The sequence below is a fragment of the Mycosarcoma maydis genome, chromosome 12 (assembly GCF_000328475.2).
Source record: "Mycosarcoma maydis chromosome 12, whole genome shotgun sequence".
NCBI classification, from domain to species: Eukaryota; Fungi; Basidiomycota; class Ustilaginomycetes; order Ustilaginales; genus Mycosarcoma; species Mycosarcoma maydis.
Window position 1 is genome coordinate 85501 of NC_026489.1, and position 12573 is coordinate 98073.

Here is a 12573-nt window from a genome sequence, read left to right on the forward strand (position 1 = left end):
GAAATTGCCGTCAGCACGATTATGGCTGAAGAAGCCGAGCAAAAGTCTTTCCGGCGCCAATACCCAGCTCGGGCCATGCAAGCCCAGTCGCAGCCTGTCAAAAAGGGCAAAGACAAATTCTGCACTAACTGCAAGAGGGATAACCATAACCTCGAAGACTACTTCATGGAAGGAGGTCCCAAACACAAGGATCGCACCGAGAAGCAAAAGCAGAAGAAAACCAAGAAAAGTGACGGGAAACCTGGCACAAGTCGACTCCGACGAGATGAATCTGTGTCTCCACGTGTCCACACCCGATGACAACGTCGCTCCCCAAAATGAAACCTGGATCATTGACTCTGGCGCAAGCCGACACATGACCGGCGACAAGACCCTCTTCTCGACGTACGGACCATCTCCTGTCCAGGAGGTATTCGTCGCTGACAACAGAGGAGTTCCGGTTGCTGGCATGGGCAACGTCAGACTGGTGATGAGTAACTCGAAGGGATCGCGGAAGTCGATTACACTTCAAGATGTCCTCCACGTTCCAGGACTTGGGAACAATCTCTTCTCTACACCACAGGTGCAACGCCTCGGTGGAAGCATCAACTTCACCAAGAAAACGGTCGAAATCTTCGACAAAAAGGGTCGACTGGCCCTGAGGAGGCAAACGCCGTGGAGATGTGAACTACCTGCTAGTGGAAGGAACTACCACCGCAGTAGCCAAACTCGTTACTAGCGAGAAAGCCTTGGACCAAGCCAAACTCTGGCACCAACGGCTAGGCCACCTCCACATGCAGGCCACGCTCAAGACAGCATCGCTTACCGACGGCATGAACCTAAAGGCTATGTCGGGCCCCTCTGTCGGGAACAACTGCGAAACCTGCATCAAGTCGAAGCATAGGCACGCACCGATCAAGAGCCGTGGACCCAAGACAACTCGACCACTCGAGCTAGTTCACATGGATCTTGCGGGGCCTCTGCCGGAAGGCTTATCCAAAGAGAAATATTACCTACTCATGGTGGACGATTGCACGAGATACTGCTTCGGGGCGGCACTGATCTATAAGTCATCGGCCTTCCAAGCATTCCGAACCATCGATCGATGGACCCAAACGCAACTGGGAAAGCGTATCTGCCGAGTCCGAACGGACAATGGTGGTGAATTCTTGAGCAGAGAGTTCTCGAACTACCTCAATCACCGAGGTATAGGACGAGAGGTCACTCCAAGATTCACACCACAATCCAACGGTCTCGTGGAGCGCACTAACCAGATTGTCAAGGATTATATTCGGTGCATGCTAGAAGAAGCAAACTTGACTACCCAGTACTGGCCATTCGCCTTCAGTCACGGGCTGAAGCTTCGAAACATGTCGGCCACCAGCACGGATTCTTCCAAGACACCTCATGAAGGAATGCATGGCAAACGCCAGGATCTTCAAGGCCTCCGGGTCTTTGGGTGTAAAGCATGGGCACGCGTACCTGACGAACTCCGCAAATCCCTGGATCCCAAGTCTGTTGAATGCATACACCTGGGACATGTTAGCAATAACCACCCTTACATATACAGACTCATGGACGTAGAAACCGGCCAGATCTTCACAAGTCGGCACGTCATCTTCCGGGAGAACGAGCGGATTCGGCGAAAATCTGAAGCCCCCTTCGAGGAACTTTCAGATGATGAAACTGGAACCACGGGAAACAATCTCCCGAGGCCAGGATTACCGGCCCCGGTCCGCTCATCGCTGAACATCCCAAGGACTTCCCCATCGTCCGAAGAACCCAGTCAACCAGTGGGAGCCACCAACTACCCTCATCTCGCCTCAATAGAGGAAGCGCAATTAGCAGATACTACCGAGAGCGGTGATTCACTGGAGAGTCCAACTCAACAACTTGTTCCTTCAGCAGAATCCACAGATGACGAATTCCATGAACCGATCAACCTTATTCCCTCAAGAAGGCGACCTCAAGACATCCGAGGCCGGGACTCCCCATCGCGGCATCAAGAAATAGATGACGAGTCCGATGACTCTCTCGCTCTTCTCCCGACTCCTCACCAAACAGTGGGAGGAGATACAACAACAGTGGGAGATACAAGAACAGTGGGAGACAAAAACAACGCAAACGAGAGCACGGGTGACGAGTCACGTTACAACCTTAGGGCAAGGCCCCACAGACTTGGCGATTACGCCCGGCACGTGACAACAAATCTTTCAAAGCCACCGGCCACCCTGAAACAAGCTCGCATGCGCGCCGACTGGCCCCTATGGGAAGGTGCCATCCAGGCAGAACTCAAAAGTCATGAATCCAACAAGACTTGGACCCTCGTAGACCACCCACAAAACAAAGCCACCAATGTGGTCAGCTGCAAATGGGTATTCGCCATCAAGAAAAAGGCCGATGGATCTCTCGACAAATACAAGGCACGACTCGTCGCACGAGGCTTCACACAGCGATACGGATACGACTACGACGAAACCTTCTCTCCAGTAGTAAAGGCCACCACGTTACGCATCCTCATCGGCCTCGCCGCGGCATTCGACTGGAAGATTGTTCATTGGGACGCAGTCACTGCTTTCTTAAACGGACGCCTATCGGCAGAAGTATACATGACGATGCCTCCCGGTCACGAAGTACCCGGGAAGGTCTGCTTCCTGAACAAAGCCATCTACGGTCTCAAGCAAGCCGGCCGCGAATGGTACCTCTTCGCTACGAAGGTACTCGAACAGCTCGGATTACACGAAACTGCAAGAAGACCACTGCCTCTTTCATTCCAAGAAGGCCGGACGACAGATCTTACTTGCATTATACGTCGATGACCTCGTCGCTGCGTCACCAAAAGCATCGGAACTCGCCTGGCTCCACACCGAAATCCAAACTCATTTTAAAATCACAGATCAGGGCGATTTATCTTCTGTGCTCAACGTCAGCGTGTCGAAATCTACCAATTCCACTTCCCTAGGCCAACCTGGTTACATCCAAAAGATCCTCGATCGTTTCCAGATGCTCGAAGCGAAACCCGCCTTCACACCATTACCCGCCACTGGCATTGCTCATCCCGAAAACCCCGAGCACTGCTCCGTCGCGGACAAGGAACTCTTCCAACAGCTCGTAGGCTCTGTCAACTACCTGGCTTGCTACACTCGACCAGATGTGGCATACGCGGTACAAGCTCTCAGCCGCTATTTAGCTCAACCGACGATCCACGCACTCTCTGCTGGAAAACACCTTCTCCGTTACCTCAAGACTACGCAGGACTATCGCCTCCGGTTCCCCAAACTAGCGAGTGGGAGGAATCTGACCCTAGAGGTCTTCACGGACGCTGATTTTGCAAACCAGAAGGCGATTTACTCTCCCAATCAAGAGTTAACCACCAAAAACAAGATCGTCATACCTGGTCGACACAACAAACACCCCTCGCAAAAGCGTCACAGGAATGATCTTCCTAATGAACGGTTCCCCAATCAGCTGGCTATCCAAACAACAACCTATCATCGCAACCTCAACACAAATGGCTGAATATATCGCGGCCGCGGAAGGCGCGAAAGAAGCGTTGTGGATCAGAAGCCTGTTTCATTCCCTTTCACTTCGAGGAAAAGAAGCAATACCTCACTACATTGACAACCAGGCAGCGATCCAGCTATGCAAGAACCCGGTACTTCACAAGGCTACAAAGCACATCGACATCATCTACCACAAGATACGCGAATTGGCCGCCGTCGGTGTTATCAACATCGAATATACCGAGTCAGGGGAGCAACGAGCGGATGCGCTCACAAAGACGCTCAACCGTCAGCAGATCGAAAAGTTCTGCAAGGAGATTGGCCTGAAAGACAGGTCCAACGAGAAATCCTCTCAATAAACTCCATGACGGAAACATCTGCCTTTCACAACCTTCAATTCGCCCTCGCTGAACGCGTGCGAAAACTAGGCAGATCGATACAACAGAAAGCCTGTTGGCCGCAGCTTTCGACCTGATGGGTTTGGATCATCCAAAGAAGGTCCCATCAAGGTTCAAGGACTTGCAAAAGGACTGGAAACCCAACTGACACAGTGGTATCCACAAAAGTCACCATGCACACTTCCCTGATTCTCCCTCCACTGGAGGATAACGAGAACGAATACATGATGTATTCAGGGAACAAAACCTCACGCGTCGCTAAAAACGAGCTGTGAGAGTTCCCAAACCACGAGCATCATGTAGGTTTCGCAGGACCACGGAGCAGTCAAGTAGTCAACGAAAGCTCACCGAACGAAGCTTCAACGAGGGCCCACCTAGAGGAAAGATTCGCTGGAAAGAGCCGCAGCGCACCTCAAATGCCCCAGACACTTACACTTCGATCCGTAAGAGGACACGGCGCACACACCTTCCAAACTTGGACGGAAAGTTTTACGCCGCACACATCAAGACAGAGAGCAACATGGCGCGATCCCCACCGAGTGGGAGCGTCAGTGTCTCTGCGATTCATGATTTGGGCACTCAAACACCATTCGAGTGGGAGTGTTAGAATATCTACGATTGGCGTTTAGTCTGATCGCCCACAATCATGCAACCCTTGCAGTAACCTAACCGGTATACACGAGTGACCGGACGGGAACGAGTAGGTGTCTCAGTACGCGCGCTATACGCGCGCGACACGCACTCAGTACACCAGCGGTACGTCTGCGGTACGCGTGCGATACACTCTCAGTACGCGCGCTATACGCGCGCGACACGCACTCAGTACACCAGCGGTACGTCCGCGGTACGCGTGCGATACACTCGCAGTACGCGCGCCATACGCGCGCGACACGCACTCAATGCACCCGCAGTACTGACCGCGGTACGCGCGCAAGTATAGTAACTCGCCAGAGTTTCCCCGCTTCACAACATAGCGCTGGTAGCGAGAAGCCCAGAGTAGATTCACACAAGTCGCTGGACGACTGTGGGAATATGCCGTTGGCTACAGACTCACGACTCGCACCACGTGGTGGAAGCTGAAAGAGAACAGACTCACGCATCTGGCCAGTTGTGGCCACAGCAAACCATTCTCGACCCTACTCAGTCCCAACTCGCCTCTCTAAGGAAAGGGAGACTTCGATCATCCAGCGCCCGCTAAGGATTCACCGAGAATATTGAATATTCACGATTAATCAACTCTCTACCTTCCTCGCCTAGCCCTCTCAACCGGCAACCTTGACGCCAGTCTCACCCTCTCAACGTCGATACTCTGAACACACTCGTGACCAGCGTTCTCGGTATCACCCAGCGAGCCACCCTGCATCTCTCGGTTGGGCCTCGCATTTATTGATATTTTGGTGAATCTTTAGCGGGCGCTAGATGATCGAAGTCTCCCTTTCCTGAGAGGCGAGTTGGGACTGAGCGTGAGTAGTGGTCTAGAATGGTTTAATCACGAATGTATTTGGATTCAGTGTGTATTGGACGAGGGACTAACTACAAAGTGTGAGCGTTCCCTCTGTATTTATGTACATGAGCTGACTGGAGTATCCTACATGAGCTTCTCCCTATACGTCGCCTGCTCACACAGCTGACTAGCCGTGGCCACAACTGGTCAGATGCGTGAGTCGGTTCTCCCTAAGGTTCTACCACTTGGCACGCAGTCTGTGACGGCATATTCCCACAGTCGTCCAGCGACTTGTTTGAATCTACTCTGGCTTCTCGCTACCAGCGCTATGTTGTGAACTAGGGAAACTCTGGCGAGTTACTATACTTGCGGGCGTACCGCGGACGTACCGCTGGTGTATTGAGCGCGTGTCGCGCGCGTATAGCGCGCGTGACACCTACTCGTTTCCGTCCGGTCACTCGTGTATACCGGTTAGGTTACTGCAAGGCTTGCATGATTGTGGGCGATCAGACTAAACGCCAATTGCAGATATTCTAACAGCATTTACGAACTTCATTCACGATTCAGGATCACGGTCCTTATTGCCGTCGTCCATACGGTCCTATCTACGTCAATCGTGAATTGGTCTCGTCGCATTCGTGATTCACGATTTACGATTGACTTTTAACCCCTCCGTCTCATCTCACCATCGCCATCCTACTACGCAACAGCTCGACGTGCTTCTCCGACTTCGTGACTTGATTAAACAAAGCTCCGCCGATTCGTGATTGCCTTGACCTGCTCAGATGCGCTCTCACTTTTGGCAGCGCTCTGACATTCATGATTCACGATTTGTGATTTTTTCTTGACACTCGTCTGCAACCATGCAGCGACTCTACCCATACGTGATACGCTTCCACCATGGTCATCGAAGGCGCTTCCTTGCCCATCGTGCATCGTAGACTACGTCGAGCTCAATCACGAATCGTGAATGGTTTCAGCTTGACTAGCCACACCACCGCCCTCAAGCAGTCGGTGCTCGGCAATCCCTATCTCTTCGTGCTTGTCCACCAACCATGGACCGTGCTGCAGCCTCCGAGCGTCTGCGGCAAGCGATCTCGATCCAGCTCGGGTGCTTCTTCGTCTTTGTTCTCCTCTCGCAAGTCACTCTCGGCCGATGGCCACAAAAACCCGTTCGTTAACTGCCTAGTTGGTAAGTATCATTCTATTCGTGATTCCTTGTCGCCAGCTTGCCCGTGCATTATTCACAATTATAACCCTGCTAACCCGCCCCATTCATCTCGCTGATCTCGCTCACTCGTTTGGCTGCTGGCCCTTTACTCGTGACTCACTCGTGACTCGTCCATCTCACTCACGACTTGCTTGCTCGCTCTTTGGCTTACATTAATTTATTATATTCATGATTGCATCGACAACAACTGTGGCGTGTTGAGCTGTATGCTGGGACCGGTTGATTCATGGTTGATGGGGGGTGGTTGCGGTGACGATCCTCGGATTCTGCTCGACTTCTGCAAGGATTCGAGCGGAAATGAGGCTCTGCTTGCCCAGAGTGGGTAGGAGAACAATTGCGGAAAAGCACCTGCCTTCCCGTAGGCAGGCATTTTTTGCCTGCGAAGTACCACGACCGTGGCTTGCTTAAAGCAGCGGAAATGATGCCCTACATGCAGAGTACATGCAACGTACGGGTTAGCCAAAAGGTCATTCAAGCCTTCTCATCTTGTGGCAAGTATCTTGGACAGCCGCCAAGGAATTTCAGCAGGTACCTAAGCCAGAGACTTCGATCATACAGCGCTCGTTAAGATTCTTGATTGCTGTCGCCAGACATGACGAATCTCAATCTCACCACCACAAGAGATTGTAATAAGTTCAATAAACAAAGACCTCACCCGTTGACTCGTGTCAGACGTACCTGGGAGAATCGTGCGGTAGACATATGTCGAACGTCCTCGTAAGATTCATCCCTGGAGTCAGGGAAAAAGTTCAATTTGTGCCGACCGTGTCCGGAGAGGGGTTTCTGTAGGTGATCGTTGCAGCTGAACCGGTCGAAGGCTCCGTCATTTTCATTTACTGTGTCCGTTACATGTCCTCATCCGCTTGATCATGTGTACCGGCTGGGTGGATCAAATAACAAGTCACGAGTGGTCGTTAGCGATCAGGGTAAATGCCAATCGCATTTATTCCAGAACGCGGTACACGAGTCACGAATCTGTCGGAATGATACGATCGCACTAGCTGCGTGAATAACCAATGATGGCTGATGTAAGGCTCACAGACTTATTCCGCAATATGAAACACGGCCGAGGGCACAGTCATGTATGAGTGTGAAAGAACAAAGAGGATATGGTGGTTGCGAAATCATGAATGGGTTGCAGGAGACGAAACAGAACGCTCAACAAGCAAACATTCAGGTAACAAGAGTGTGTGGAACGCCAGCAGCGGGTTGCGTGGTGCCAACCGAAGCACGCATGGCGGGATGAGTACCTACCCTGTTGCTGTCATCGGCGTTGTGGTCAGGCAGAGAACCAATGCGCTCGTGATCCTTCTCCATGTTTTCACGTCTCGGCTCGTGTACATCGCTGTCTTCTTCCGATCGTTTACCGGATCGCAGACGAAGTGCTCCGTAGTCGCACTTTTTCAGCATACCGAGAAACAAGAAGGCAAAGATAGGTTTGGAGAAAATGTCCAGAAGACCATACCAGAGGAACTACATCCAGGCAAAGTGCGTTGATGATCATGGGTCAGTGTCCATAAGGCGATGTGTAACGACAACTGTAACGACGCCATTCAGAAATCACAAGAGAGCCACTTACCTCAGCGCTTACGCCAATGACGTTTCCACCTTCGCTCAAACCCCAACAGATGGGGTACATTGGCCAGATGATAGCCAGCAACAGTGAGGCAGCCAGAAAAGCACGGCCAAATCTAGAGCCGAGTCTTCGAGACGAGCGCAAACCCGAAGCAAAGACGTGGTACAAGACGTAGCCGAGTGCAGCGCAAGCGAAGGCCTGCAAGAATTGGAAATGCAAAAAAGAAAATACAAACACTTCTTTAGTAGGAATCATTGACGGCATTCAATGGACTTGAAGTACAAATACACTTACAAAGTAGCCCCACTTGTATCTGGTTCGGGTCAGAGCACCCAAAAGACCGCAGACGATCATAAGAATGTTGAAGAAGAGGGTGATGAAGATGATGGACAACGGGAGACCGGTGATGAGTAGCAAGCTGAGCAGAAGAAGAGTCGTAGTGAGCGTCCAGTCGACATAGCGACTGTACCAGATCTGGCGCGTTGGGTAACCTCCATAGCCGCCGCCGCGTTGGCTGTTGTGAAGGAACTGTGTCGTGATGGGCGTGGCACCGAGGTCGCTGGCCTGAGAATACCACGAGATGGTGGAGATTGCAAGTACGGCGGTGAGCAGATAGTGGAAAGTTCTCCTCTTTCTGGGCAGGATGAACGTCCAGACAAGGAGACCGAGAGTAGAAGCGGCCATGACGCAGAAAACGACCCAACCCCAATCACTTCCCCATCGTCCCAGATGAATATCGGCGTTGGGTGGGTTGACATCGAGAGCTCGATTACCGGCGCGTTTGAGCAAGATGTTTGTGAACATGTTTACCACAATGCGTTTGGAGAACAAGTCTTGGATGGGGTCAACACGATATAGTTGTAGCTATTTGGGGAATTTGACAGCGATGCAGAACTTGGTTCGGAAGGAGGCATGAAGTGAGCGTTCGACACATATATCCTCAACGAAGTTGGCTCGGAGCAGAGCACTCTTCGATTCGATCTGCTTAGCGTTTCAATATGACCTCAGCTTCACAGCGAGTTGATGCAATCTTCAATGTGCGTAGATTGTCTTTGGATCGAAGATGACAGCAAGACCAGAGTTTCTAGCGCCATTGCGCAACCGCTGATTCACGCACTGCTCAGCATCCACGATTTTGTGATTCCATTGATGCTGCTCCGCTACAGTGCGTTGTCAGGGTAGACCTCTCTGCCTGTCAGATGCTCTGTCAGCATGGGAACGCAAAATCGCAGAGGGAGTGTGGAGGGCTAAGGGAACCTTTGTTACAATCTCGTGAATCGCGCGCAGAACAGGAAATCACAATCGTGAATAACAAGGCATTTCCTCTATCGTGTATTATCGCAACCTCCACCATTTGTGATTGCTGACTCGTTGCAGGCTTGGAAGCTTACTCAGCGAGCAAAACATGCTCACACAGACACAGCCCACGCCCATCACACTTGCTGAACTCGTTTCGTCAAAAAATGGGAGAGAGAGGAACAATGGCAAGGATGTGAATGCGGAAAATTGCAGATGATTGCTCAAAAGAAAATGATGCGAGGGAAAAGTGAATCATGAATGGTTTGCGGATGGAGCGCGTGGTTACGATGAATTCGAAATGCTTGCAGAGGGAGAAAGTGCATGCTCACGACCCTTGCCTGGAGCGGGTGCGACGAGACAATCGCGAATGTGAGAGGGACAATGCTGTATGATGCTAGAACAACAAGAGGACGAAATGGAACCTCGGCGAGCAGCGTTACGTCTTGGAACGAAGACGCAGTTCTACTGCCTCAATGGCATCCTTGAGTTCTTTAGGACCAGGTTTGGTGGCGACGGCGTCTGGCTCGATGCTCAGGTTCTCCACCATCCAAGCACGTGTGGTGCTGCCAAGCACCGCAATTCGTGGATACCTGCGTGAGCCGCTTGTCGATGCTTTGCCAATTTTGTTCGCATTGGTAGACACGAAAGTGGTTGTGTTGATTTTATCTTTCTCGTAGGTCGTCGCTGCTGCTGCTGCTGCCGCTGGGGCTTGGTCGGCTGGCGCCATCCATTTGCGACGTCGGAATTCGTCCAAAGCATAATTGACGCCGCTGGGCGAGAAGAAGACGATCCAGTCGGGTCGAGCAATGCGCGAAAGTGCGGCACCGCTGCTACCCGCATCAGCGACTGCATTCTTTACCTTGGACCGCAGCATCTTGAGCACCAGCTCTTCCTCGATCGGATTGATAGGCTCCGGTTCGATACGGGCGGGCGAAGCAATCATCTGGGGCGAGGCACCTGCAGCTGCAGGAGTAGCGAGGTTTTCGAGGCGTGTATGGGCTGGAGCTTCGGTGTGCGTCATGGTGCTGACACCTAGAGGAGTGCCGATGGAAGGAACATGGCTCAGATTCTGGTGATGCGGCGTAGTCGAGAAGTTGCGGTTCAGCTCGGAGCAACTCCTGGCTTGTGCGCGGAGATCATCGGCGCTCGATGTTCGACTGGTGTTGGCGCTTCTGGACAAAGAGGCAGCACGATCTATCGAGGTGATGCTTCCACCGCTTGGGCGCCTGCTGCCATGACTTGGACGCCGGCTTGGAGGTCTCGAGACGACTGAAGGCAGCGTCCTTGCAAGCACTTCGCACCCTTCAGCAAAGTGCTCATCAGGGGCCGTCTCGTACACTTGCAATTCCTCAAAAGGGATGGGGCCAGCGGGTGGTGAAGCTTGGGAGAGCATGTCGGGTACAGTGGAAGCGTTCTTGTCGCCGACCAGGTAGAGGAGTGGGGGTGTCTGCTCCGCCGGAAGCAAAACAGAGTTCTGAACCAAGATAGACGGCGAGGAAAAGTGACGCACGACATAGCGGGCCAGCGCTTCTCCGGTACCGGTCGCCTCGCCGCCCATGACGAGGCGTGGACGCAGCCATGGTGCAAGAGGAACGTTGCGCAGCGCCGAAGAGGTGGCAGGGCCCACGGCAAAGAAAGGCACGCGGTTCCATGGGGTAGGAGAACTGGACGAAGTTTTGTTTTTGGAGCGGAGAGTTTCCTGCGCCTTGACGCCAGCCGAGATATATGCTTCGACGGCGCGTTGGCTGGTGACGATCATGCCGCGATACGGACTGGCGGTGTCGGTGTCATGCGTGCGAGAACCATGCAAGAGACGGTCAACAAAGAGATCTTGATTGACAAACTTGTGGGTGAGGATGGGGAACGAGGTGACGCAATACTCGATCTCGACCTCGTTGCCGTTTGCGTCTGTGAGATAGGAAAGGTGATGTGTCATGAGACGAGGCTGGTCGTGAATGAATTTGCCCTTGCGTCTGCCCGTTGCTGAATATGGCAACGCGGTGGATGATGCGTTGTCTGACGAAGGTTTATTGGAAGAGCTTGCGACGACGGCTGCCTGCTGAGACAGAGCTGTTTTGATGAGATCGAGTGCGCCATTCTCCGCAGTGGAAGAGAGGCAAGGGTTTGAGCCTGTGGACAGGCTTGGTAGTGGTGTCGAAGTTCCGGATTCGAGGGCAGAGGTTGCAAAGGATGGCAAACAGAAAGAGCCGAAGGCGTCATGATACGGATCGGTGCCTTTGGACATGGACACGGGCGAGCGCAACAGCAAGATGGTAACCGGGGGTGGCGGCTCCTCGATGTCGTCGGTGGCAGACATGATGGCGACAATGACGAGCGAGAGCAACAACGACAGTGGCAGTGAAGATCGATGACGTTGGCACGGCCGATGGATGGATCCAATGACTGGAATCACTCGAATTGTGATTTCGTGTCAGGTATGCGTCAGAGTCAAGCGTGCGGATATGCGTACGCCAACCGGTATGATGGGCGTTTGGAAGAACAAGAATGTAGGGATGGTGAAGGTAGAGGGGCACGTGGTGTGAGGCAGCAGACGCGAACCAACACTTGCGAGGGGCCGTCAAGGCAGAGGAACGAGACGAAGGATGGTGAAGTTGATTATGCTGGATCTTAGGGTTGTAAACCACTCATGAATTGTGATTCACGATTCGTGGATCGGTGCGATGGGCTTTGGACCATGTGATGTGCAGTCGTGAGTGAGAGGCTCGCCCTTCCGCAGTGTCTGCACGCTCGAAATAGCATTTCCACGGTCGGATGAATCACGAATGTGAATCACGAATGTGCATGTGATGTGGGCGCTTCCTGTTCCGTGTTGATTCGCGCAGCGCAACATCATGGCGCAGCCGTGAGTGTGATTGAGTACGCAGCCATCTGCACAATTTCGTCTTGCAAGATTCGTGATTCAGAATCGTGAATTGGTCCATGCGTTGAGTGAATTCGTGGATGCCGTGCTGCCACAGAGTGTGCTTTACGAGTCGTGATTCTGTGGGCCTCGGATCTCTATTTTTGTCACCCTCGTGGCACTCGTGACTGTGACTCGTGATTCGTAATTCAAAATCATCTCAAGTTGTGCCTGTCAAAAGTCTCACACCTTGATCCAAAAAATTCCCCAACCGAGACGCACG

The 12573-nt window shown here is 52.4% G+C and overlaps 2 protein-coding genes across 2 annotated transcripts; both read right to left on the reverse strand.

The window, feature by feature from the left end:
• Window positions 1-7728: 7728 nt before the first annotated feature.
• UMAG_04125 (uncharacterized protein) lies at window positions 7729-8935 on the reverse strand (the record flags this gene model as incomplete). The annotated part of the gene is made up of 3 exons (XM_011392320.1): window positions 7729-8028; window positions 8135-8329; window positions 8426-8935. The coding sequence occupies 3 exons, from the start codon at window positions 8933-8935 to the stop codon at window positions 7729-7731; spliced, it is 1005 nt and encodes a 334-aa protein (XP_011390622.1).
• A 931-nt stretch (window positions 8936-9866) lies between these two features.
• Window positions 9867-11747, reverse strand: UMAG_04126 (uncharacterized protein; the record flags this gene model as incomplete). Its single annotated transcript, XM_011392321.1, has 1 exon — window positions 9867-11747. The coding sequence occupies one exon, from the start codon at window positions 11745-11747 to the stop codon at window positions 9867-9869; it is 1881 nt and encodes a 626-aa protein (XP_011390623.1).
• Between the last annotated feature and the right edge of the window lie 826 nt (window positions 11748-12573).